Genomic DNA, 26,731 nt, shown 5'->3' with positions numbered 1-26,731 from the left:
GAATATGCCTCCATTTATTTAGTTCTTTGATTTCTTCAAAACTCCGATAAGAGTTTTGTAATTCCCTTCACATAGATTTTGCACATATTTTGTTAGATTTATAGCTAAGCGTTTCATTTTGGGGGATGCTAATATAAATGGTGTGGAGTTTTTAAATGTCAAATTCTACCCGGGTATTGCTGGTCCTTAGGAAAGCAGTTGACTTCCGTATAGTAACCTTGTATCTTGCAATCTTGCTGTAATTGCTTATTCCTGGGTTTGTTTTTCTTGTTGATTCTTTTGGATTTCTACTTACATGATCATGTCACCTGTGCACAAAGACAGTTGTATTTCTTCCTTCCCATTCTGTTTGCCTTTTGACTTAGTTTGGGCTGCCGTAACAAGACACCATGGACTGGGCGGCTTAAGCAACAAACATTTATTTCTCAGCGTTCTGGAGGCTTGATTAACATGCCAGCATGGCTGGGTTCTTGGTGGGGGCCCTTGTCCTGGTTTACAGATGGCCACTTTCTTGTTGTATCTCGGGCTGGCGGAGACCGAGAGAGGGGTGAAGCAGGCAGTCTCATGTCTAAGGGCACTTGTTATCATGAGAGCTCCACCCTCATGACCAAATTCCCTCCCAGAGGCCTCAGCTCCAGATACTATCCCACTGGGGATTAGGGTTTCAACATATGAACTTCGAGGGGTTACGAGTATTCGGTCCATAGCACCTCGTATTTCTTTTTCTTGTCTTTTGCCTTGGCTAGGACTTCCAATAAGATGCTGAAAAGGAGTGGTGAGAGGGAACATCCTTGCCTTGTTCCTGATCTTAGTGGGGAAGTATCTAGTTTCCTTCTGTGAAGTGTAATGTCGGCTCTAGATTTTCTGGAGATGTTATCAGGGTGAAGAGTTTCCCTGTGCCTAGTTTGTTGACAGGTCGTTATTATTGTTTTCTCATGAATAGGTGTTGGATTTTGTCAGATGTTTTTTCTGCAGTTATTGATATAATCGTGTGATTTTTCTTCTTTAGCCTGTGGAGTGATGCATTACATTACTTAATTTTTGAATGTTGAGCTCGCCTTGCATACCTGGGATAAATCCCACTTGGTTGTGGTGTAGAATTCTTTTTATATATTGTTGGATTCAGTTTGTTAATTTTTTTAATGACGTTTGCATCGGTGTTCGTGATAGATACAGCTCCATAGTTTTCTTTTCTTATAATATCTTTGTCTAGTTTTGGTATTAGGGTAATGCTGGCCTCAGAATGAGTTAGGGCGTATTCCCTCTGTTTCTATCTTCTGGAAGAGATTGCAGAAAATTGGAAGAATTTCTTCCTTAAATGTTTGGTAGAATTTACCAGTTGAGCCCATCTGGGCCTGGTGCTTTCTGTTTGGGAAGGTTATTAATTATTGATTCAGTTTCTTTAATAGATACAGGCCTATTCATATTTTTTCTTGTGCAAGTTTTGGCAGATGGTGTCTTTCAAGGAATTGATCCATTTCATCTAGGTTATCAGATTTGAAGACTTGGGGTTGTTCATAGTACTCTTTTATTATCCATATAATGTTCATCTAGAGTGATATTTCCTCATTCATTTCTGATATTAGCAATGTGTCTTCTCCCTCTTTTTCTCAGTTAGCCTGGTGAGAGGCTTATTGAGTCTATTGATCTCAAAGAACCAGCTTTTGGTTTCATTGTTTTTCTCTACTGTTTTCCTATTTCCAATTTCATTGATTTCTCCTCTAATTTTTAAAAATTATTTCTTTCTTCTGCTTACTTTGGATTTAATTTGCTCTTCTTTTTCTAGTTTCCTAAGGTGGAAGCTTAGATTTTTTTATTTTAGATCTGCTTTTCCAAAATATGCATCCAATGCTATAAACTTCCCTTTAACCATTACATCCCACAAATTTTGGTAGATTATATTTTATTTTCATTTAGTTCAAAGTATTTTTTATAAATAACTCCTTTACTTTTCTTAAAGATTTTATTTATTTATTTATTTGACAGAGAGAGAGAGAGAGCGCACAAGCGGGGGAGTGGCAAGCAGCGGGAGAGGGAGAAGCAGGCTCTCTGTTGAGCAAGGAGCCCCATGCAGGGCTCGATGCAGGGCTCGATCCCAGGACCCTAGGATCATGACCTGAGCCGAAGGCAGACACTTAACCAGCTGAGCCACCCGGGGGCCCCATAGTTCAAAGTATTTTTAAGTCTCTCTTAAGATTTATTTTTTCACCTCTGTGTTATTTAGGACTGTGTTGTTTAATCTCCATATATTCTTGGATTTTCTGCCTATTTCTGTTGATTGATTTCTAGTTTAATTCTTTTTTTTTTTTTTTTTTTTAAGATTTTATTTTTTATTTATTGGACAGAGATAGAGACAGCCAGCGAGAGAGGGAACACAAGCAGGGGGAGTGGGAGAGGAAGAAGCAGGCTCATAGCGGAGGAGCCTGACGTGGGGCTCGATCCCGCAACGCCGGGATCACGCCCTGAGCCGAAGGCAGACGCTTAACCGCTGTGCCACCCAGGCGCCCCTCTAGTTTAATTCTATTATGGTTTGAGAGCATACAGAATATGTTGAAATTTGTGAGGGTGTGTTTTATGACCCAGAATCTGGTCTATCCTGGTGAATATTCCGTGTGAGCTTGAGAAAAATGTGCGTTCTGCAATTGCTGGATGAAGTCATCTATAGATGTCAATTAGATCCAGTTGGTTGAAGGTACTGCTGAGTTCAACTATATCCTTACTGATTTTTTGCCTGCTGGATATGTCCGTTTCTGTTAGAGGGGAGTTAAAGTCTCCAAATATAATAGTGGATTCATCTGTTTCAACTCACAGTTCTACTGGATTTTGCCTTATATATTTTGATACTGTTGTTAGGTGCATACACATTAAGGATTGTTGCATCTTCGTCAAGGATTGACCCTTTATCATTATGTAATGCCTCTCTTTGTCCCTCAGATTTTTTCCTTGCTCTGAATTCTGCTCTGATAAAACCCCAATAGGTTAGGCTCTGGTAAATAGTTTCTCTTAAGGGCAGGCCTTGGTAAGGAAAATAGAATGTTCTGGCATATTTGAAAATGGTCACTTCCCTTCCCACTGTGAGAAGCATGAGGGTTTTTTCCCTCTGATTTTCCCTGTGAGGACCTGGTAGAACTTCAGAAGGTAAAACTCACAAAGGTGTGGGACCCCACCCCCCATGACTGGGACCCCTGGGGTTTTTAACTTCTTATACTTGTCCACAGTGAGCCTCCACCAATTTGTTGATTACAGTTCAGCTTGTCCAATTCTGGTACTGGTTCCAGAGAAGGTGAGTTCTTCTTTGGCAAGTTGTAATTCTCTGCATTCACCAGCCTATTTCCAATTTTGGGGATGGCTATTTGTCCTGCAACCTCATTTCTCTTGTGGATCTAAGAGGAGTTGTTGAATTTTCAGCTTGTTCAGCTTTTTACTTGTCATTGGATGCACTGGTGACTTCCAAGCTCCTTACATGCTGGACTGGAAACTGGGCATATGGTTGCTCAGCCACAGACTACATCTCCCAGCTTCCCTTGCAGTAGGCATGGCCGGTGGGTTATGAGTAGAAGCCTTGTGAGCCAGAGTGCCTTCCCTTCCCTTTCCCTCTCCTCCTTCTTGTGGGTTGGAAGGTAGATGCAATGCTGGTGAATTGGCTTCCACTGTGCAAGGGGGGACATAACTCTAGGGAATGGCAGAGCAACAATGTGGAAGGGATCTGGGTTGCTGGATGACCACACAGAGCAGAGCTGCTCTGCCAGCCAGGACCACTCACCTCTGGCCTCTTACAGCAGGGAAATAAAGTTTTATCTTATTTGACCCAGAGTATTTTGGGGTCTCTTTATCAAGGTAGTTTAGCCCGTACCATAACTGATCCAAACCCCAAACCCTTAGTGAGCCCAGAGTTTCCTAGCTAGAGATGGCTGGCTGTGGTAGAAAGTGTAAGAGATGTGGGCAGAAAACAGGCCCCTTTCCAGGCTCGCTGCTGATTTGCTGTGCGATGCTGGGTATTTCTATATTCAAATCCATCTCAACTTGCTTCCAATGAGATGAGGGGCATACAAGCGTGGTAATGAACCACTGATGGTTGGCAGTTGGTAAGAGAAGATTTAGGGAAATCTTGAGGTTGAAGCTTAGTGTAATTGTAACCTACAGGAGACTTCTCTGCCTGTCTGCAGATTCCTCCAGGAATCTCTCTTCTGGTCCCTCTTATTTTTTATTAACATACAGTGAAGTTGACTTTTTTTGAGGTCTATGAATCTTTTTCTATTTTCATAAAAAATTTTAAAAAAAATTATTTATTTGAGAGAGAGCGAGAGCGAGCAGGTGGGGAGGGGCACAGGGAGAGAGAGAATCTCAAGCAGACTCCCCGCTGCCGGATGGAGCCCTACGCGGGGCTCCATCCCATGACCCTGAAATCATGACCTGAGTCGAATTCAAGAGTCAGCCAACGAGCCACCCAGGCGCCCCATAGGTCTATGAATCTTTTTTTTTTTTTAATTTATTTGAGCAAGAGTGAGTGAGAGAGAGAGCACAGAGGGAGAGGGAGAAGAAGATTCCCCACTGAGCAGGGAGCCTGATGCAGGGCTCGATCCCAGGACCCTGGGATCACGACCTGAACCAAAGGCAGACATTTAACCAACTGAGCCACCCAGGCGCCCCTCTATGAATCTTAACACGTGTGGATTCCCGTGACTGACACCATGGTCAGGATATGGAACAGCTGACCCTTCTTACTGGGCAGGGCACAGGTAGGGCTCACCTGGGTCATGCAGTCATGAGCAGCACAGCTAGAGGAGGAGGGCCTGGTGGGCTCAGCCTGAGCTGAGAGGAGCAAGCTGGAGGCAGCCCTCTCTGCTCAGACTAGCCTCCTCAGTGCCCAGCCCTGCCCACTGGGCCATCTGACAGAACCAAAGGTGAGGTGGCCCTTCTGGAGTGGACACTGGCCTTGGTCTCCGTTCCACTCCGAGAGGAACCATAGGGAAACTCGGCATGGGCCTGTGTCACTGTGCTCAGGAGACTGCAGTGTCTCCCTGACGCCTCCTGCCCCCCATCCAAGCTGCTGAGTGTCTGAGGCCAGACAGGTCAGGAATGCCAGCCAGGCATTGTCTGTCCCCAGTCTCTGCTGCCCTGCCCTGGAGTGCCCGCCGCTCCCAGGCTCCCCATTGGGTACCCCTTGATCCTTCTTCTCCCATGATCCCCTTCTGTGTCCCCGTAGCTCTGGCTCCAGGCTCCTAGTGCCCCCTTCCTCCTACAGTCCTGCAGCTGCCTCTTCTTCACTCCCCTCCATCTACCCTCCACGAGGCAGCTCAGAATCCCCCAATGGCTCCCGATTGCCTGTGGGAGCAAGTCCCAGATCCTCGTCTGCCTTCGAGTCCCCCCATGACCTGCTATTGTCCCTCCAGGCACCTGCCTCACCCCTACAGTTCCCCTCTGTGTGTCCGTCCTCCTTGGCTCAGATGAACCCCTCTTGGCTGGACTCTCACAAATATTTTACCTCGATTTGGCACTGATTTCACCCATGCCGCACTACTTGCCAATGTATCTTTCTCTCCTACGAGATGGTAAGGTAGGTGAGACCAGGCACCTTGTCTTACTCCTTCCTGTGACCCCATGAAATCCAGTACCCACTATATGCTTGGGAAAGATGTGTTCCAGGTGCTGTACTAACGGGGGCCCTTTCTGGCGCTACACTTTGCTCTTGCTGTTTCCTCACATTAAATACCCTTCCCTCCTCTCTCTGTCCGTCTAAATCCTACCTCTCTTCTAGAGCTAGTTCGAGGGCAGCCTCCACCCAGAAGCCTGCAGTAATCACCCCCGCCTTGTGTCCCCCCAGCCCTGCCTGATCTTCAGTACTTCTGGGGGTGTGGGAATTCCCCAGTGTGCCAGGCGTAGCCTGGAAGTTGGTCACAGCAGTGAGAGGAAGGGGACAGTGCTGGGAGGGAAAAGACCCCAAGAAACCAGGGAAGGGATTCTGGGCTGGGCTGTGTGACAAACTGGGCAGGGGAGGCAACAGCAGGTGTGGGCTGATCCAGCAGCCCCAGGGCTTGAATGTGAACTGTGGCAGCAAGAATGCAGGGGCTGCGAGGGATCCTGGGAGGAACTCAAGGAAAGGATGTCTGCCAGGCTCTGTTGTGGGAGGCTCTGGGGTTGAGCCCAGTCTCAGAAGGAGTCAGGGTCTCCAAGGTTCTGAGCATGTGATGGTGGTCGGGCTAGCCATGGAAGTTCATCCGATGGTGGTCAGGCTGGTCATGGAAGCTGGTCTGGTGGTGGTCAGGCTGATCTGGAGGCTGGTCTGATGGAGGTCAGGCTGACCAAGGTGCCCATAGGCTGGGCCAGTGGCCTCAGCAGGAGATGAGGAGGGGGTTGGTGAGTGCAGGTGCTGTGGAGGCCAGTGCTGAGGACTCTCTCCGCAGGAGCTCACAGCCAGCCAAAGCCTGGTGCAGGGCATCCAGGATGGCGGAGGGTCCGGATCTCCCCTCTGGAAGGAAAGGATGGACAGTTCAGTTTGCTCACTGTGGCCCACATAGCCACTCTTGCTCTTTTCTGGGGCCTTCCCCAGTCCTGCCCAGCTGCCTCCCCCTCTTGTCTCTCTCCCACTGAGGACTCCAGAGAAGGGGGCTCCTAGCACACAATTTCTGACCTCCCTGTCAATTCCAGAGACCATTCAGGGCACTAGACCTCCCTGAGCCTTGCCCAGCAATGCCCTTTGAGGCCAGCGAGCAAAGGCTCATCACCAATTGGTCGCCCCATTAGTGTGTGAGGCCCTTTGAGGAGAGAGCTTGGCCTGGATCCCCTTGATTTCACCAGCCACAATCTGGCACTGACGAAATCCTGAACTTTGTCTAAACAATGGGGGCCCTGGAGCTTAGTGCTTAAGGGAGAGACCCAAGGCTTTGGGTACAGCGGCACTTGGCCGTTCTCTGCTTCAGTCTCTCCGTCTGTGGAATGGGTACAAGAACAGCACCTTCTCCAATGGCTGTTTTCATGACTCAGGGGGTTGAGAGCACGTGAGGTGCCTCCGCAGAGCCTGGCCCACACTCAGCCCAGAGACTGAACTGACAGCAGGGAACCTTGCCTAGCTCCCGTGGGGGTTTGACCATGCTGGCTTCTGTTTAGTTCTCCCTGGGACATCAAATAGCATTTTTAACTTTCTGAAGCCTGTTCCTGACTATGTACTTCATGGGTGTTCAGGGCAGTAATGACAGTGGCATTTTGCAAACAAGACACTCAGGACAGAGAGTGCTGGGTCAGGCAGCTCTCCAGACGTTTGTCCAGGCTCTGAAATATGGGGGAGTTCTCCTACCGTGTGTGGGGTCCTTGCAAGCATCCAGCGTGTTCAGCAAAATCTTCCCCAGGGCTCTTTTCGATATGTTCTTAAAAAGAAATGGAGACAGGGCTGGACTGCACTGTGGCTGCCACGTCCTTGTTTGGCAGTGGGACTTGGTGGCCCCTAGAGGCTTCTGTAAGGCTCCCCGGGGGCACATGGAGTCACTACCCCCATCGCTTCCTAGACCCCTACCCCTGGCCTGGCCACACTGCCTGACGGACTTCTCAAAGACTTGGGGGGGGCGTTAGTGCGCAGGGCAGTGGCCATTCCATCAAAGATCACGTATTTTTGGATTACCATTTATGTGCCAAAGTAGAAGTTGGCACTTTGGAAATAGCCATGAATAAGAGCATTTTAATGCATTAGCTCATTTAATCTTTGCAACAACCTACGTTATTAGGCTCATTTTAACCAGTGAAGAAAAGCAGTGCTGAGAAAGAATGGGAAATTTGCCTACAGCCACCCAGCTAGGAGGTGGAAGAACCAGCTCTTACCCCCAGGTGGCATGGCCTGGAGCTGTGGTGGTGACCACCGCCTTCACTGTCTGCTGGCCTTGGCTGCCACTCAGCCATTCTCTTGGGCTGTGCTGCTCTGGCTGTGGCCTTGGTAGTTCTGTGTCTGAGGCAGTCTGGTGCACAGGCAAGAGCCCACTTAAAACCCAGGCAACCTGGGTTCAAATTCTACTTCCATCTTATAGTGGCTGTAATCCCAAGTTAACTGTCTCTCAAAAAAAATTTTTTTAATGGTTTGCTGATGCTATTTAGGAACACAATTGATTTCCGTGTTCTGATATTTTATTATTTATCTTGCCAAGAAATTACAATAATTTTCCTCTGGAGTCTCTTGGGTATTCTGTGTAGATGAGTATGATATATAATCACTGATAGCTTTGTGTTCCTGTCTAATCCTTACACCTTTTCTTTCTTTTTCTTGTCTTACTGCATTGGCTAGGTCCTCTAGTTGGCGTACAAACAGTGATGACAGGCATGCTTGTCTCGATTCTGACTTGAGAAACATTCCTTCTAATATTTCACCAGTAAGTGTGAGGTTTGTGAGAGGTAGTTGGCTGAGACTCCTTATCTGGTAAAGGAAGGTCCTTACTGTTCTTAATTTGCTGAGGGGTTTTATGATAAAAGGAGACTGACTGATTTTTCTGTGCCTATTGAGATGAACGTGTGGTTTTTGTCCTTTAATCTGCAATGTGGTATATGACGTTAATAGGTTTTTTGATCTTGAATTATCTTTAAATTATCTTTAAATCCAACTTGGTCATGTTGCATTTCTTTAAACACTGCTGGATTTGGTTTGCTAATATCTTATTTAATGTTTTGTGCCCATGTTTCAATGTGACATGAGCTTATAATTTTCCTTTCTTGTATTTATCTTTCTCTGGTTTTGAAATCAAAGTTATATCAGCTTTATAAAATGAATATACCTTGGGCAGGGCAGAGAAGCGTTCCCTTCTTTTTAATATAACTTCCCTGAGCCTCCTTTTCTGCCTTTTTAAAGTGGAGGTGACACCTGCCTAATGTAAGGAGAGCTCCGAGGCAGGTGCCTGACACAGGTCGGTGCTCCCTCCGGAGGGAGAGCTCCTCCCCTCGCCCTGGGCGTGCCCGTGCCCATGCGCGTGCGCCTACCAGGGCCCGGAGCCTCTGCAGGAGCTGCAGCACGTCTACCAGCTTCTCCTCCAGCAGGGACAGCCGCACACGCTCTGTCTCCACCATCTGCAGCTCCAGCCTCAGGTGCTCATTCTCTTCCACCTTCTGCTGCAGCTCCGCCTGCGGGGACCGGGGGGCTCAGCACCCACCCTGCTGCCCTCTGCCCAGCACTCACTGCGCCGCTGCCAGGCAGGGCCCGTGACTTGCCTTGACCCTTTCGTGGAGGTCGTCTCATCTGACCTTCCCCCCCACCAGCCTGCCAGGTGACTGGGCAGATAAAATCACCCATCTTCCCAGTGGTGGCACCAAGGCCCAGAGAGGCTGCGTGTCTGGCCTAAGGCCACACAGTGAGTTGCGTTAATGTAAGGATATGCATATTTTGTTTTCTGTTTGAGGACTCCATTTTCCCTTCTCTATCCATCTGCTTTCTTTTCTTTTTGATACATTTTTTTTGGTTGCAAGCCACAGAAACCTATCTGGGTAGTTAAACAGAAAGAGAATTCACTGGCAGGCTCTGGGTCATTCCCAGAGCAGGCTGGGCAGCTGGAGAAGCTCAGGGATGGGGCAGCAATGGGGGTTGAGATGGTAGGACAGTCTCAAGCCTCTTTCCCAGAGGTCAGAGCTGAGAAGGACACTCTGCAGCCACTCTCTCACTTCCCTCAAGATGGAGAGCCCCTGGAGGGGGTCCGATTGGGCCAGTGTGAATCATGGCCCACCCTTGGCCAGGGGAGCCCTGAGACCATGGGTCCTAACAGGACACCCACTAGGGGGCAGATGCCAGGCAGTCACAAAGCATCAAATGGCTACCTGCCTTCTAAAGCAGGGATGTGAGGCAGTCCCTGTTCTTGGCACCGATGGAGGGGAAGAGAAGTAGGTGGAGGTGTGGTACCCTTGGACACTCTGGGTCCACTCTGGGCTTTGGGCAGGACAGAGGGCGGTGCCGGTGCCCACCGCAGATGGGACTGGGAGGTGGGCTTGGGGACACCACTCATGTGCCTCAGTAACTCTGCTAACCCCTCACTTCCTTGGAATTTACTTAGAAAAGAGGTGGTGGCCATGCCCTTTGGAAGCACATTAGACCACAGATATGTCAAAAACAGTATGGATTTAGAATTTCAGGTATATCAATATAGAACAATCTTAGATCAAAACCAGTGCGCAGACGGGGCGCCTGGGTGGCACAGCGGTTGGGCGTCTGCCTTCGGCTCAGGGCGTGATCCCGGCGTTATGGGATCGAGCCCTACGTCAGGCTCTTCCGCTATGAGCCTGCTTCTTCCTCTCCCACTCCCCCTGCTTGTGTTCCCTCTCTCGCTGGCTGTGTCTATCTCTGTCGAATAAATAAATAAAAAATCTTTAAAAAAAAAAAAAAAAAAAAACCAGTGCGCAGAAGCAGAGCGGGCTAGGGCTCAGCGACATGGTAACTCTCAACAGCACTCCGCACTCGATTACTGTGGAATGCAGTAGAGACAGGAGAGAAACATGCTACGCGGTCTTACTGAAATGGAGACACCCTGCTAGTGGTGGTGTCTGCCAGCTCCCTCCCATACCCTCAGTAATTTTCCTGGGGAGAAGTGTCCCTCCTCCCCCTCGTTTGACTTTGCTGGAGCTGCTAATCCCTGACCCCTGCCTGCCTACCACAGGGATTGGCCTGGGGACAGGCACATGACCAAGGCTGGGCCAGTTGGAGTTCTCCCCTGAGATTTAATATATTGGGCTCTTATCCCCCTGGGCGTTCTTAGGTGGGCCAGTGGGAGCCTAGAGCTGTCTGTGGTCCTGCCTTTCCTTTCACCACCACATGGAGGAAGCCCTTGTGAAGTAGGGCAAAGTAGGCCAGCACCCGGAGAAACAGAGCAGGTAGAGGCCAGTGGGGGACAATCTCTTCTGAGTACTGGATCCAGCTGTTCCTGAAGCTCACCTCCTCGGCTGTTCTTCTGAAGCTGTTCTTGCCGGCTCCATATTCTAATAAATACCTGTTTTGTACTCAAGCTAATGCGAAATAATTCCATTAACTTGCAACCAAAATATTCTTCATTAAATCTAAAAGCAAGTTGCCTCTCCTCTCTGAGTCTTGGTTTGCTCATCTGTGAACAGGGCCCGGGACTTGGCTGACACGCGTCAGGGTTCTTCCAGCTATGAGCCTCTAGCATTGGTCCAGACCTCGACCTCTGGGCTCAGCTGACCTCCTCCCCAGGTGTCCCCAGGGCCTTCCCATGGCAGCCCTGGGGCCCCAGCTGCTCCACCAGCATGGCGATGCGGGCCTCCGGCTGTCCCCCGGTGCAGGCGTGGTCACCACTGCCACAGTGGCCGAAGTAAGTCATGAGCTTCTTGGCTGTCTGGTCATCACACCTGCAGCAAAGGAGAGCAGCAGCACTGCGGAGCGGCTCTGCGGAGTGTGCTCCAGCCTCAGAAGGTGGGGCTTGCCACCGAGTCTGTCTCCTGAAAGCTAAGCCAGGCCATGGCAGGCCCTGCTCAGTATCCCCCATGGCTCCCTGTCCTACTCAGAGGAAAAGCCAAAGGCCTCACCCAGTCGGCCCCGTGATCTCTCTGACCTCCCTGCCATTCGTCTTCACTCATGTGCTCCAGCCTCAGTAGACCTTCACTGCCCCTCCAACATGCCTCAGGGCCTTTTCACCTGCTGTTCCCTCTTCCTGGAATGCTCTCCTTTTGTGCTCACATGGCACCTCCTTAGAGCGGCCTCCCCAGCATCTCCCTGCACCCCACCCCGTCCCTTCCCCTGCTTCACCTTTCTTTCTCACACTTGTCACCACTCACTGGAATAGGGGCTCTGGGGGGTGGGGTGCTGTCTTGCTTATTGCTGTTCTCTCAATGCCTCCAGCTTTGCCTGGCACATAGTAGGTGCTTAATAAATGCTTGTTGTTGACTTAAGGGCCAGTGAGAACAATAACCCGGGAGAACTGTCAGCACTGTACCATATAATGAAGGTCAGTGCTGCCTCTTGACGGTGAGCCTACGGGGATTGGGCACCTGTTGGTCGTTTTATTGCCTCGCTAGCAAGTCCTCACAACACCTCTGCCAGACCAGTGTTACTGGCCCATCTTAGAGACGGGAAGGCTGAGGCTCAGAGAAGTCGGGCAACTTGTCTGAGGTACCCCAGGTGTCTGGGTCTTTCTCCCCTCCAGGGTGGTCATGAGTATTAAATAAGCCAGGGGGTCAGCTGGAGGAGGGAGTGTAAGCACTCTTTCTCGTAGGAGCAACTGGGTAAGGAAGGTTCTGGTATGTCCTGGAGTCACACTAGAGCTTTGGGATATCCCATGTCTTGGGATAATGGCCAGGGGAGTGGGAGGAAACCAGTGGGAATTAAAGCTCCCCACAAAGTGTGCCTTTGTCGCTCACCACCCTTCATCCCTGCACATGCTGGGGGGCTGTCTTCTCACTTCCCTCCTGTGGACTAGGGGCCAGAGTGTCAGGGGAGCTGGGGGGACCCGGCCTGGACTTGAATCAGGTCCCCAAGGTCAAGCTCTGTGAAGGGGCCTGGACCTCCAGCGCCGATCCTGGACGCCCCCCCACCCCGGCCCACATACCCACTCCCGCAGCCGGAGAGGCACGCCAGCAGCATCTTGACCTCTGCCAGTGACCTCTGCTCCTGCTGCCACTTCTCTTCAGCCTCTTCTTCTTCGTCGGAGGCGGCCTGGCCCTCCACTGAGCGGAACAGCTGCCCGTCCGCTGCTGGAGAAGCACGGGATAGGTACCAGGGCCAGAGGGAGGGAACCCGGAGGCCCTCCCCAGCGGCCAGTGCGGGTGGGTCGCGCAGGGGGGACAGGCTCCGGCACCATCAGCCCCTTTTCCACATGGCCGCTCTCCCACCCGCCCCGTCCCTGCAAGGTGAGGCCACCGAGGCTGGTGGGGCCCCTCCCAAGTGCCAGGCCCAGGAGCCCCTCCCTGGGGTTTTACGCAGGGACCCTGGGAGCAAGAAGTCCTTTCCCTTCTCTGCTTTGTAAGATGATGCAACCAGCCAGGGCCTGCCTGTGCTCTCAGGGGTGCGCATTATTTCCATTTTAGGATACAACAGCCCCAGGCAGGGGAGCCATGGGGCTGGGGTCGGGGCTCTGCAGGGCACGGGCACCAGGTTGAACAGATTTCCAGCTCTCAGGGAGCCGCATGCCTCTACCATTTGAGGGGTTGTAAGGGAAGGGTTGTCACGCGTGTGACTCTGTGTGACCCCCAGTGTGGCCGTGTCTGGTTGGGGTGCTCCAGTCTGGTTGCGCATCGGAAACCCCGGGGTCTGTCGTGGTCCCCGGTGTCTGGCCGCCCAGCGTCAGGCTCTGTGTCCAGGTGGAGGGGGGGCAGCCCCTGACCGTCTCTTCAGGGGAAGCCCTCCCTCTCCTCCCACTCCACCCCACACACGAGTCCAGCCTGGCCAGGCAGAGCGCACGCTGCCCGGCCACGTGACTAGTCCAGCCAAGGCAAGGGCCCCAGCGTGAGCCAAGGAGAACCAGGCCAACATCCGATTCAAACTTCCAGAGAAGAGAAATGCCGCTGTTCCTCTGGCCTGGGAGTTGGACGGTGTGGGTCTGCAGTTCGTGGGGGCTGTCTGGTCAGTCTGGGGGAGCTCCCTCTGCACAAGGCAGCAAGAGATGAGGCTCCACGACACGCAGGCTGTGCCTGAAGCCTAATTGGACTTTTTAATTAATTTGAGCCAGTCTGACAGCGACAATGGCCTGACCCTCGCTGACATAGTGTTTGCGCAGCAAAGCTGTGCCCTCCCGCCCCCAGCAGAGGGAGAGGAGAACCATAAGCAGTAGTGCTGGGCCTGGGCCTCTGTATTTTTAAAAGGCTCCTGGGTGATCCTGGCCACCTGGCAGGTTTGGGGACCACTGACTCGGGTCTCCTGACTTGGGACACCCATCTCTCCAGCCTGACTGTCCCGGCCGGGTGAGCTCAGGGCCCTTCTGTTTTATTTTAATAGAAACTGCCCTGGACCAAACAGAGCCAGGGTGGAGGGGACTGGCCCATGACTTTTTGGTTGTGTGAGTTGTATCCCCAATATTGACAATTTGTTTTTTGTCCTGGCAATTTCCTGATGCTGTGTGTGTGCGCGCACACACGTGTGTGTATGTGTGTACGTACGTGTGTGTACATATGTGTACGTGTGCGTGCATACGTGTACGTGTGTACATACGCGTGTGTACGTACGTGTGTGTACGTACGTGTGTGTGCGTGCATATGTGTATGTGTGCGTACGTACGTGTGTGTGCGTGCGTACGTGTGCGTGCATACATGTGTGTGCGTACATGTGTGTACATACGTGTGTGTGCGTACGTACGTGTGTGTGCGTGTACGTACATGTGTGTGCGTATTGTGTGTGTACGTAGTGTGTGTGCGTACGTACGTGTGCGTGTATGTGTGTGTGCGTGTGTGTGTACGTGTGTACGTGCGTGTGTGTACGTACGTGTGCGTACGTATGTGTGTGTGCGTATGTACGTGCGTGTGTGTGCGCGTACGTGTGTGTTCGTACGTGTGTGCGTACGTGTGTGTGCGTACGTGTGTGTACGTACGTGTGTGTACGTGCGTGTGTGTATGTGTACGTGCGTGTGTGTACGTGTGTGTATGTACGTGTGTGTGCGTTCATACGTGTGTGTACGTACGTGTGTGTGTACGTATGTGTGTACGTGCGTGTGTGTACGTACGTGTGCGTACGTATGTGTGTGTGCGTATGTACGTGCGTGTGTGCGCGCGTACGTGTGTGTTCGTACGTGTGTGCGTACGTGTGTGTGCGTACGTGCGTGTGTGTACGTGCATGTGTGTATGTGTACGTACGTGTGTGTGTACGTATGTGTGTACGTACGTGTGTGTACGTACGTGTGCGTGCGTGTGTGTGCACGTACGTGTGTGTACGTATGTGTGTACGTACGTATGTGTGTACGTATGTGTGTGTACGTGCGTGTGTGTGCGTGTGTGTGCACGTACGTGTGTGTGTACGTACGTGTGTGTACGTACGTATGTGTGTATGTACGTGTGTGTGTACGTACGTGTGTGTGTGTGTGTACGTGTGTGTGTGTACGTATGTGTATGCTTGTGGCATCATTGCCGTCACGGTCATCAACACCGTCCCGGTGCCCCAGGGGTTCTGAAGAGGAATGGGAAGGATGGCGCCCAGCAGCCCCTCCACACCTGCCCATGACTGAGCCCAGGGAGCACCGGGCACCCTCTCAGCCAGTGTTGCTCGTCTTTGCACCTGACGGTTCCACACCCACCGGGCCCAGGCTCTTAAGATGATGGGCCTCTTCGTGGTCTCCTTGAGGGGTGACCAACCAGCCCCTGCTTACACGCCTCTGATGATGGGGCGCTCACTCTCCCTCAGTTCCCTGAGCACCTCCCTTCCCTGCATGGTACTGAAAGGAGACACATTTTTCCCACACTGAGCTGGAACCTACGCCTAGGAACCGCCGTCTCCCGCCGGTGTGTGTGCTCTCCAGCCTGTGGACTCGGGCGCCCAGCCTCAGCACACAGGGAGAGTGGGGTTCTGTGTGGAGGCTGGATGGCAGCATCGGTGCGGACAGCCGTGGGAACAGGGCTGGGCACAGCAGACCAGTCGTGAGCCTGGCAGCAAACCTGAGTGTGGCGGGGACAAACCTTCGTCCAGGGGTCTGCTCCCGGAACCGCTGTCTGACGGCCAGGCGCCCTCTGGAGGGCCGTCCGGGCTTCTGGTGCCACCGTCCGCAGGGTCTTCACTCTTGGTTTCTGGCTCCAGGCTGGCTTGTGACGAGATTGGGAGGTGAGTGCCCTCCGACCTGCGGGCAGGGGAGAAGACACAGGTGTTGAGAGGGAGGAGGGGGCTCGGCTGGGTTTCTGCAGGAGAGGGTGGGATGTGGGCCCACGCTCTTCCACTGCTGACTCTGCACGGGTAAGCTGTGTCTGATGGGCCTGAAGACGATGCTGGATTGTCTCTGTGGTTGATCCTACTGACTCCCTACCCGGCGGCCAGCACGTTAGAGCCAGCCTGCCATGACAGACACTCACTCTCTCAGCACCTCTGGCAGCGAGGGCACAGGCTGTAACCCAATTTTAGCCAGTGAGACTAAAGGCAAAATCTTCTGAGAAGCCTCTGGAATGGATTTGTATCCCTTATAATAGGAAGATCAGGAAAGCAAATGCCCTTCCTTCCTGCCTTTGGACATTGTCATGTGGATATGATGTTTGAAGCTATGGCAGCCATCTTGAGACCATGAGGAAATGGGGGAGAGAATTACAGAGTAGTTAAACAGGAGCCCCGACATCTTTCAGCTGCTGAGGTAACTAGTCCTGGAGTTACCCAGCTCTGGACTTCTTATTACGGGTGAGATTTTTTTAAAAAGTCTTCATTGTTTCAGTTACTTTTAATTGCATTAAAATTGAAAGTATCTCTCCTCTTTGGGCTTTGGAGAACCTACTTCACCCTCATCAATCAATTTTCTTGGTAGTCTAAGGTCCTCGCTTTTTGAATATTCATTTTCCATGTCACTGCAGTTAGAAAGTCAAGGAAAAAATGAAAACAAATCTATCATAACATGAAAATAATCACTATTGAAAACTAGTCCTTCCCACCTTCCTCATTTTACACCAACATCCGTCTCTCATCTCTTCAGAATCTGTCACTCCTTATCTCTCCCTGACCATCAGACGTAACAACCCAGTACAAAGGGTCTGTAAAACGGAACTGCACATCTTGGAAGAGGAGAGGCTTTGGGATGTCAGCGAAGGGGAACCGTGGGCATCACAGCAGGACCGCTGATTGTGGGGACGTGGCGGAGCTGGACCAGTCTACAGCTGAATAAGACAAAATCCACAGGATTAGGAAGGGCCAGGAGCACCAAAAGAGGCCTTGGAGGACTAGGAAAAGCCTTAGAGAAAGTAACAAATATCTCAAATATCTTTGCAGAAGAGACCGTCCTCACGATTAAGCTGCAAAAATAAGCAAACGTGAAGTTAAGGACGCACCATTGTATTTTCACACAGTTTTTTGGAAAAAAACGATTCCAAAAGGAATATAATCAACCCAGAAACAGTCTGTGTCTAAGAATAAGTGCACGGTGCTGCAGCCATGAAGATTACTTTAAAAATGAGTGAAAAATGAAAATGACACTTGCCATGTGGTCCGGCAGACTGCCTCTGGGTACACACCCCAAAGATGTGAGAGCAGGGACCCAAGCAGGTGTTCACACCCATGTCCACAGCAGGATTCACGACAGCCAAAAGGTAGAAACACCCAAGTGTCCACTGATGGATGAATGGATGAAGTGTGGTCTCTACAAACAATGGAATGGTATCCAGCCTTAAAAAGGGAGAAAATTCTGACAGATGCTACAATATGGATGAACCCTGAGGACATTATGCTCAATGACATAAGCCCGTCACAAAAGGATACACACTCTGTGAGGTCCCTAGAGCAGTCAAATCCCTGGAGACAGTAGGACGGTGGCTGCCAGGGGGCTGGGGGGGAGGGGAGTTGGTGTTTAATGCGGACAAAGTTTCCGTTTGGGAAGATGAGAAGTTTCGGTGGATGGGTGGTGGGGATGGTTGCACGACAGTGTGAATGTGCTCAATGCCACTGAACTGCACACTAAAACATGGCTAAAATGGTAAATTTTATGTTATGTATAAATTTTATAATTAAAAAAAAGAATGAGTAGTTGAAGACATCACCTGGTTTTCTTAACTAAAGAGCAGAATGCACTCACTTCCTTACATTTTGGTTTTATTTTTCAAGTTGAAGCCTCATGAAATCTGACACAGGTCACTGTCTTTCGTCCCATTTTATGCAGATGCTTTTCAGTGGATTTCCCAAGACCAAGTATTACCGGAAAAGAAGGACCCTCTGCTCCGTTCAGATAGTCGCTATTTGGAGTCACCGGCCAGTCTTCACCCGCACAGACCGCTGTGAAGGTAGAAGCCAGACACCAAGGATGAACCGGGGTCCGTGGTTCCAACCCCAGCCTTGCCAACGAGCGACTGAGAGTGGGACTTGGGCCCCGTTTTGCAGGTGGGCCACTGGAGCCGATGACCTCTGAGGGCCTCCCGTCTCTGCTTGGGGTCTCGTGGTCAGGCCTGTGTGAGTATCCCGAGGAGCCAGCTTGGCCAGGAGCAGTGTTGGCCGCGTGCGTGTCAGGGAAACCACAGCAGCTGTTCCAGAGTTACTGGGACACGGGGACGAGGCACTGCAGAGAGTTCTAGCAGGTGTGGGCACCCAGGGTTGGTCAGGTGGATTCAGTGTCCCAAAGAGCCAAACAAAGGGGATCTGCGGGGCTGCACTTGAGGTCTGGGGTGGGGGTAGGGGCAGGGGCATCGCCCACCTGTGGCCACCCGGGTACCTCACCGGCTCCCCTACCTCTACCACAAGCAGCTCATCTGTTTAGTGGGGGGCGGGGCACATGGCTCCTCCCCACGCTAATTAGCGTGATCCCGCCCCGGCCACCGTGACTGACCCAGGTCGGCCACAGATAGCCAATGCAACGCAAAGAACTGTCTGCTGGGTTTTTTCGCGCAGACCCGTTTAATGCCTGCGTGGTGAGGTGTGAGGATGATGTGGGGAGCTGTGACAGCCATGGGTGACTCCCAGGGGACGGCCGAGAGATGCAGGAGGCTACAGATAGAGCCTAAAGATGACAATAGAAACGAGGTCCTTGACGACAGTATTTGAGTTGCTGGACCAGGCTCTGCCTGAAAGCCAGGCTAATCCTGAACTTTTGTGTTTTCTGAGCCAGTAACTCTGACTTAAGTCCTGCATTCACGTCCCTCTAATGCAAGCTGAGAATGGGGATATGGTTTGGTAGCTGGCAATGTGAAAACCCCATTGGTGGGTATTCTTGCATAAGCGTGAAACCTTGTGAGGTGTCCAGAGGCTTGGGCCACAGCCTGAAGAAGAGAAGACACAAGGGTATAAGGCCACTGTTTGAAGACTCAAGGGTGGAGGTAAGTAGGCTTTATAAGGCCCCAGAGAGTGGTGCTTGATCAGGATGGAGGGAAGCAAATGTGAGACTTGGAGAATCATACGGAGGCAGTTTTAGCTCACTGAGAAGGAAAACTTTCTCACGGGGATAGCTGACCAAGAATGGAATGGGCTGTCTTGGAAGGTAATGAGCTTCCTGGCAGAAGAGGTATGTAAGGACGTAAGGACTTCGATGGCTGGAATTCTGAATAGAGTTGGAGGTTGAACTCAACAGTATCTACATCTTGCCACTATGAGATGCTGCTCCCCCCCCCCCAATTATTTAAGGGCTTCAACAAGCAAAATGGGTTGGAGGGGACAGCTAGCATAGGCTAGCTCTGGCACACTGGTCCCTACACTCCCCCCATCCCCACAGCCACTGGAGTCTTAGAAGCCCTGCTCCAAGTGCAACTTCCTGCATTAACAACAGCTAAACCTTTCTCAGAGCGCTTAGTAGGTGCCAGGCACTGTTCCCAGTGCCTTAAACATTTTCCTCACATCAGCCCTATGGGGTAGGTACTGCCATTACCCCTGTTCTGCAGATGAGGAGACGGAAGCACGGAGAGCCCGAACAACCTGTTCAAGCCACACAACTCAGATCTGGAGGAACTGGGATTCCCACTCAGGCCTTTGGCTCCAGGCCCACCTCAGCGGCCCCGCCAGGTGGGAGGGAAGCTTGGAAAGCAAGTCTGGAATGACCCAGCCCAGCTGCCGTTCTCATTAGGTGACTTACAGGTCACATGTAATGATGTCAGGAAGAGGAAGCCACTAACAGAGTGTGGAGAGCGGGACAGATGAGGACACACTTCAGAATTTTCCAAGAAATAAAATGTGGCTGCAGAGAAACTATTTCCCTAGGGAGACCGAGGGAGTGCTACTCTTGTCTAGTAATTGGTATTTAACTGAGTCTATCATTACCCTGCTGATTCAATCTGGAGTCTCATTCACATAATCACATAAATGTGCTGTAATATCCCCACCTTAATACAAAACCCAGAAACCAACCAAGCAAAATAACTCCCCACCATACGGCTTCCCCCAGCTACCGCCGGTTTCTGTCTCCTGTAGAGCAGGGCTTCTTGAAAGAGTTGCCTTTGCTACACGTTGCTGTTCCAATCTCAGCTTGTCCCCCATCCCTGCCCTGAGGCTGGATCCAATGGCTGCTTCTCAGTGCCCATCTCGTTTGGCCAGTGAAATGAATACTACATTTCATAGTGCACACTTCACGGTGTACATTTCACGGCGCACATTTCACGGCGCACACTTCACGGCGCACACTTCAGGGTGCACATTTCACGGTGCACACGTTACGGTGCACATGTCACAGTGCACACTTCACAGTGCATGCTTCACGGTGCACATTTCACGGTGCACATTTCACGGTGCGCATTTCATGGTGTACATTTCATGAATACTACTACACAGAAAGCAATGAACGCTACAAGACTCCCTCCCCTGGTCACTTTCTTCCCCTGGCTTCCAGGAGACAGCTCCTCCTTCCCTGGCACTCCTCGTCTACTTTGCTAGTTCCTCCTCTTCATCCCTACCCCTCTATGCCGGCTGCTGTGCCCTCAGACCCCACCTGAGAACTTCTTTATATCCATTCACCCTATAAGGGGTCTCAGCCAGTGCTGTGGCCTTAAGTGCTGATGACTTCCAAATGTATCTCCGGCTCTGGCCTCTGGGATCCAGTCTTCCGACAACTTTACCCGGCTTAACTGCTGCCTTGGCATCTCCACCCGGATGTCCCACACGCATTGCTGATGCCTCACAGTACCCTTGTCTTTCTCTGCTCCTGCTTCCCCTCGGTAAAAAGCGCCATCACCCACCTGGCCACCTAAAGCGGAGGTCATACGTGAGGGCGGAGAGTCTGACCTATCGCTCAGCTCCCACCCCAGTGCCCAGCCCAGGGGTGCTGCAGGGAGGCTGCTCAGCAAAGGGCGTGGTATCATGCTATTTTGTGGCCACTCCTTTGCCTGGGTTTGTGCAGATGGGGACAAGAGTGGGAAGGAGGAGGATGGGGAGAAGGAGTACAGCCCCTGCCCTGAGGGGACCTCTGGGTGGCAGGGAGCCCAGAGCCTTCACTCTTCAGGGCCACACTGACTGGACTCAGGGCCAGACCCTCACACAGACAAGGAGGGCGCCTGGTCAGCAGAGCAGGGAAGGTGTCCTGGAGGACTTGGGGACTTGGGGTTGAGTAGAATGAAAGAGGCTTGAGTGGAGGAGGGAAGGCAGCAGGTGTGTTTGGGTACAGATGGGGGGCAGCAGAGCTAGAGAAGAGGACTTCCAGCAGATCAGAAAAGGCAGAACAGACCCTGATTGGGCACCCGAACTTTGGGCTGGGCCTTGTGTGTGCTATTTTGGGTACTGCTCATCCCCTGGACTTATGAGTTGATATCTCTCAGAGGAAGAAAAGGTTAAGTCACAGTGATGGTTGGGGGCCAGCAGGGATCTGGACCTGGGTCCAGGTCCAAGCCTGACCTTGTTCTGTTGCCCCATCCCTTATGTCAGCAGTCCTTGGAAGGTCCCACGTATTATAGACGGTGGAAGCCAGTGGAGCTCTGCAGGTATTGGGTTGAACCATATGGAATTAGTGGATTACTGGGTTTTGCTGCTTTTGACCTAAAAGGGCAATTTAAAATGGTTTGATCTGATAGGATATGTTTGTATAATGTTTCTTGATTGACTGCAAATCTGTCATGTCAGTAGTGAGTATCCTGGTTTGTGAAAGGCTTTGTTAGAACTTTCTGGGCTTCAGGGCTGCCTGGCTGGCTGAGACGGTGGAGCATGTGACTCTTGATCCTGGGGTCGTGATTCTGAGCTCCATGTTCGACGTAGAGATTACTTAGAAATAAAAATCTCAAAAAAAGAAAAAGAGAAAAGGATTTTCTGGGTCTGGAAATCTGACAGCCATCGGCCCTAGGCCTGGACCATGTGGCCCAGTGGTTTAAGTAGGGTTTCCCATAAGAATGGGTTCTAGAGGGTTGGCTCCAGGGAGGAGATGGACCTGCCTGGGGACAGGGCAGAGGGTCACCTGTGGCCTTGCTGAATGATCTGGGTATTATGGCCCCTCGTGACCCGCAGGTCCAGCCTCCTTAAAACGCCAGCCCCAAGGTCACAGAGCTGACGCTGCATGGTGTAACAGCTCTCCTCTCCCCCCACGCCTGGGCCATCAGCACTTGCTCTCATGGTCATTTTCTAGAAGACAGCTCTGACCCTGCTCCAAAGCCCTCTGTGGCTTCCCATGGCAACTAGAGAAGTCCAGATCCCCTGATATTCCAGCCCCTTCATGGACAAGTTTCCGAAGTTGCAAAGCAAAGATCCCAAGGAAGAAAGAACACATTTCGCTCAGGAGGGCCCCATGGGTGGAGTGGAGCCCCTCTGCTCCCTTCCCACGCCCAGTGCTGCCCTTCCAGTCCCCACTGTACTGCCAAAGGGAGCAGAGGTCAGCTCTGGCCCTGTCTCTCTTCCCTTCAAAATGCTCTTAGAAAGAATGCCATTAGAAAGAACTCCAATGTCCTAACACAACATCAAAGGTCCTCCAAGATCTGACCAACCCTCCAGCCTCATCACTGGTGACGACCACTGGGCACAGCACAGCCAGACCCACTCATTCTCCCGTGTGTCACCCCTGGGGCCTTTGCGCATGACAAGCCCAACCAGCGCCTATATGGCCTTACCATGTGCCTGACACTGGTCTCTTCTGAGTGTTCTTGTGCCAACTCATCTACCCTCCCCAGCAACTCAAGGAGTGATTCTTCTTGCTGCCATTTTACAGAGGGGGAAACTGAGGTGCAGAGAACAGAGTAATTTGCCCAAGATCACACAGATTCCTCCATCTTCAGTGTGCACCCTGAGCCTAGCAAGCTCTGTCTGGAAAATCCTAGTGGCCCTTCACTCTCCCTTCTCCAGTGTAAACACCACTTCGTCTCAGAACTCCGCTGTCTCTCGAATGGGCTCCCAGAGTTCACATGCTTTCAGGTGTCCTGTTAGGATATGCGTCCCTCATCAGACCGGGATTTCCTCTGGGCATACGGCCCAGGGACAGAGTGGCCCAGGAAAAGTTGGTTGAATGAATCAGTGAATGAAACCATTGGCAGTAGTGGGGGTGAAGGAGAAGAAGGGCACGTCAGGCCTGGACAAATCCAGAGCCTGGATGGGGATTCCAGGTTCCCCCAACATCTTCTACTCTTAGATTGTTTCAGAAAGGACGGAGAGGGGAGCCACAAGAAGCCACAAGATCCTGGTGGCGTCCCGGCTCCCAAACCTCCCACTTCTGGTCAGCTTTTCCAGTGGATCAGGGGCTAACCTCCCTGCCCACCTCACGGAGGGGCGGACCCTGAAAGTGGGAGGATGACATAGAGTTTCCTAAACCGTAGACATTTTTGGTCACTGACCCTATTGCTTACTAATACAGATTTCCTTTAATAGGAAACATTATTACCAGTAGTGAAAAGCCAGTATTTTGTCATACGTAGGAAGTAACCAGAGAAATACATAAAACAACAAACCAGAGTGAGTCAGTTCTAGCTAGGCCTTCTTTTCTGTCTGTTCCCAAACCCGAGGCTGTTCTTTCTCCCTTAAAATGGAGGTCAGCCCTGTGAGGAGCTAGCAGTTCGCCAGTTCCAAACCAGGACTGAGAAGGCGCAGCCTCCTCGCCCCATGCCTCCCTGGCCTGTGAGCCCCTGCACCTCTGTGCCGCTCCCCATTGGGAGCCATGGAGGAATGGGGGGGGGTCCTGTGACTGCAGAGGTGCCTGTCACCCAGCAGCCATTGAAGAAGGACCCCCTCTCAGCTCCAGGCAGTTCTGGGGAAAAAGGTGGGCCCGGAAGGCTGCCCACTGACCCCTTACACCCTCCCTCCCAGACAGACCTGAGTCCTCGTGTGCGGTCGGGCGTTGCCTCCGGCTGGCCACATCTGTCCATTGCCCGGAGCCTGGGGTGAAACCCTAATGTCTCCCTTCTGTCAGAGGCTGACGGCCACATCTGGCCACCAGCCCAGCAGCTTACACAATCTGACAAAGGCCAGATGTTGCTCTTCTGTCCTGCAGCTCCCGGCCCTTGGCTCCAGCTCTTCAACAGACAGACCCCCTTTCTTGGGATCTGTGACGCAGAGGGAGGTCTTGGGAGCAGCCAAATCTGGGTTGTGCTCCACAAGACTGTGGCTTTGCAGTGTGACCTCCCCCCCAAGCATTCATTTCATTCCTCCATTTACTCATCAGTAAACACAGAGGGGCCCTGGGTCCCATGAAGATGAAGAAAATAGCCAGCTGACAAGGAATGCCTGTGTCCAGTGGCCTTCACTGTGCTGTGTCCCAGTGAGTCTGCATGTCTACCTATCTATCCACCTGCCCATCTGTTCACCTAGCCAGCCAGCCAGCCAGCCAGCCATCCACTCATCCATCCATCCATCCATCCATCCATCCCCACTCATCCATCCATCCATCCATCCATCCACTCATCCATCCATCCATCCATCCATCCACCCATCCATCCATCCATCCATCCCTCTGCCCATCCATCCACTCATCCATCCATCCATCCACTCATCCATCCATCCATCCATCCATCCATCCATCCATCCATCCATCCATCCATCCATCCACCCATCCATCCATCCACCCGAATATATTTTCTTAGCCCTTGTTTCACAACGGAGTTTTATAATATATATTTCAATATGTCTTCCAAACACGGGGAGCTCCCACCTTCGCCAGCATTCGAGGGCGTTTGAGCTGGCGCTCAGATGAACGTGTGTGCATGGTGTGTGTGTGTGTGTGTGTGTGTGTGTGTGTGTGTGTTTTGAACAGCTAAGCCCACCAATTTTAGTTTTACCTGTATGACAGTGATATACCCTTCTTTTACTTTTATTTTTAATTTTTAAAAAAGATTTTATTTATTTGAGAGAGAGAGCATGAGGAGAGGAGAAGGGGCAGAGAGAGAGGGAGAAGCAGACTCCCCACTGAGCAGGGAGCCTGATGCGGGGCTCCTGAGCCGAAGGCAGATGCTTAACCGACTGAGCCACCTAGGTGCCCCCAAATACTCTTCTTTTAAATGAATTTATTTAAGTAAAAAGAGTGAGATTATTTAAGGGAAAATGTTCATCAAATAATAATGATACAGGTGCTATGCAGGTATGGCAAAAAATGGCACAGACCCTAGGAGAATGTCTGCAGCACGGCAAACCGTCAGACACCAGCACCCAGTGAGCTCCGAGTGCTAGGAGAGCTATGCTTTTAACACCTCCACCACTCATTTTGCTCCCCACTGGAGAGGACCCAACTCTGAGTATGGGAACCCTCTTTTTATAATGGATATTTTGGAATGTCCCTGTGTGATCCCAAAATGAGCTGGGTAAATAATATACCTAATCTTCACAAATACTTTGAAACAATGTGATAGTTTAACAGTGATCAAAAGGGAAAAGGGATTTTATTATATATATTTCAATATGTAAATATTCAGACATAATGATATTTTTAGATGCTTAAACCTACTTATAATGCCTGAGATTTTTAAAAAAATTGAAGTATAATTGACACACAGTGTTACATTAGTTTCAGGCGTCCAACATGATGATTATACATTACGCTCTGCTCGCCACAGCATAGCTACCGTCTGTCGCCATACAACCCTATCACAATACCACTGACTATATTCCCTACGCTGTGCCAGTCATCCCCTTGACTCACTCATTCCATAACTGGAGGCCTGTATCCCCCACTCCCCTTCCCCCATTCTGCCCATCCCCCACCCCTTTCCCTCTGGCAACTATCAGTTTGTCCTCTGTATTTATGGGTCTGTTTCTGCTTTTTGTTGTTTTTGTTGTTAAAATGGCAAATTTTTAATCTGAGGCTTAAGGTTTAGTCTCAACAATTGCGTACTGTTGACATTCTTTTCCTATATTTGACATTTTGAAAGAAGGGCTAAGAAAATTGATTCGGATGGATGGATGGATAGCTAGCGGACGGATGGGCGGATAGATGGATAGATAGCTGTGTGGACTCACGTGGACACAGGCATTCCTTATCAGCTGCTTATGCACAAGTGTTGTCAGCATCTATCATGTGCTTCTGAAATGATGAGCAACTCTTGGAAAATCCCAAACAAGGTAGAACCTTTCCACTACTCACACAGCATTACATTCTTGGGAAATCCAGTGTACATTAAAACTGTGCAAAAAAAAAATTGTATTGGGGCGCCTGGGTGGCACAGCGGTTGGGCGTCTGCCTTCGGCTCAGGGTGTGATCCCGGCGTTATGGGATCGAGCCCCACATCGGGCTCCTCTGCTATGAGCCTGCTTCTCCCTCTCCCACTCCCCCTGCTTGTGTCCCCCCTCTCGCTGGCTGTCTCTATCTCTGTCGAATAAATAAATAAAATTAAAAAAAAATTGTATTGATAGGTAAAGCACAGTTGGAGTCTTGCCTTAGATCATTGTAGTGAAAGCGAGTTTTTCACAAAATGAATGTCCAGGGACATCTGGAAGTCGTGGGGCGTACAGGGCCATCCTGGGTTGCACAGGACGTGTGCAGAGGCTTGTATCCCAAGTGCCAGGAACACTGTCCCCCTAGTCATTGAGACAAACACTCCCTCCACACAAGTTCCAGAACGTCACTGGGGGAGATGCTGCTTCCAGAGACATGCCCTGTGTAGCCTCATGCCCCACTGGCTGCGGCAGCCTCCAGCCAAACCCAGCTCTGGGCTGCCTCGTGGGGGCGACTGGGAGGTGCCCACCCGATGGATTTGGCTGCCGGGTCAGCCACCTGGGCCACGCCCATGCCCTGGGGAGGCACCAGGATCCGCACCTGCAAGTGCCCCCTGGCTGGCGGCC

The 26,731-nt window shown here is 51.2% G+C and overlaps 1 protein-coding gene across 1 annotated transcript in view; it reads right to left on the bottom strand.

The window, feature by feature from the left end:
• Positions 1 to 4,538: 4,538 nt before the first annotated feature.
• The window catches only part of EFCC1 (EF-hand and coiled-coil domain containing 1), a 42,704-nt gene continuing 20,511 nt past the window's right edge, over positions 4,539 to 26,731 (bottom strand). The window contains exons 3-8 of the mRNA XM_034657255.1: positions 15,571 to 15,728; positions 12,519 to 12,660; positions 11,157 to 11,322; positions 8,956 to 9,096; positions 7,295 to 7,364; positions 4,539 to 6,469 (exon numbers count right to left, since the gene is read on the bottom strand). Of these exons, the coding sequence (XP_034513146.1) occupies positions 6,333 to 6,469; positions 7,295 to 7,364; positions 8,956 to 9,096; positions 11,157 to 11,322; positions 12,519 to 12,660; positions 15,571 to 15,728 (814 nt within the window). The 3' untranslated portion in view covers positions 4,539 to 6,332. The remainder of the gene's footprint in view (positions 6,470 to 7,294; positions 7,365 to 8,955; positions 9,097 to 11,156; positions 11,323 to 12,518; positions 12,661 to 15,570; positions 15,729 to 26,731) is intronic.

This window comes from Ailuropoda melanoleuca, chromosome 4, assembly GCF_002007445.2.
Source record: "Ailuropoda melanoleuca isolate Jingjing chromosome 4, ASM200744v2, whole genome shotgun sequence".
Taxonomy (NCBI): Eukaryota; Metazoa; Chordata; class Mammalia; order Carnivora; family Ursidae; genus Ailuropoda; species Ailuropoda melanoleuca.
Note: the sequence above shows the minus strand (reverse complement) of the source record. Positions and strands in the feature narration are given on the sequence as shown.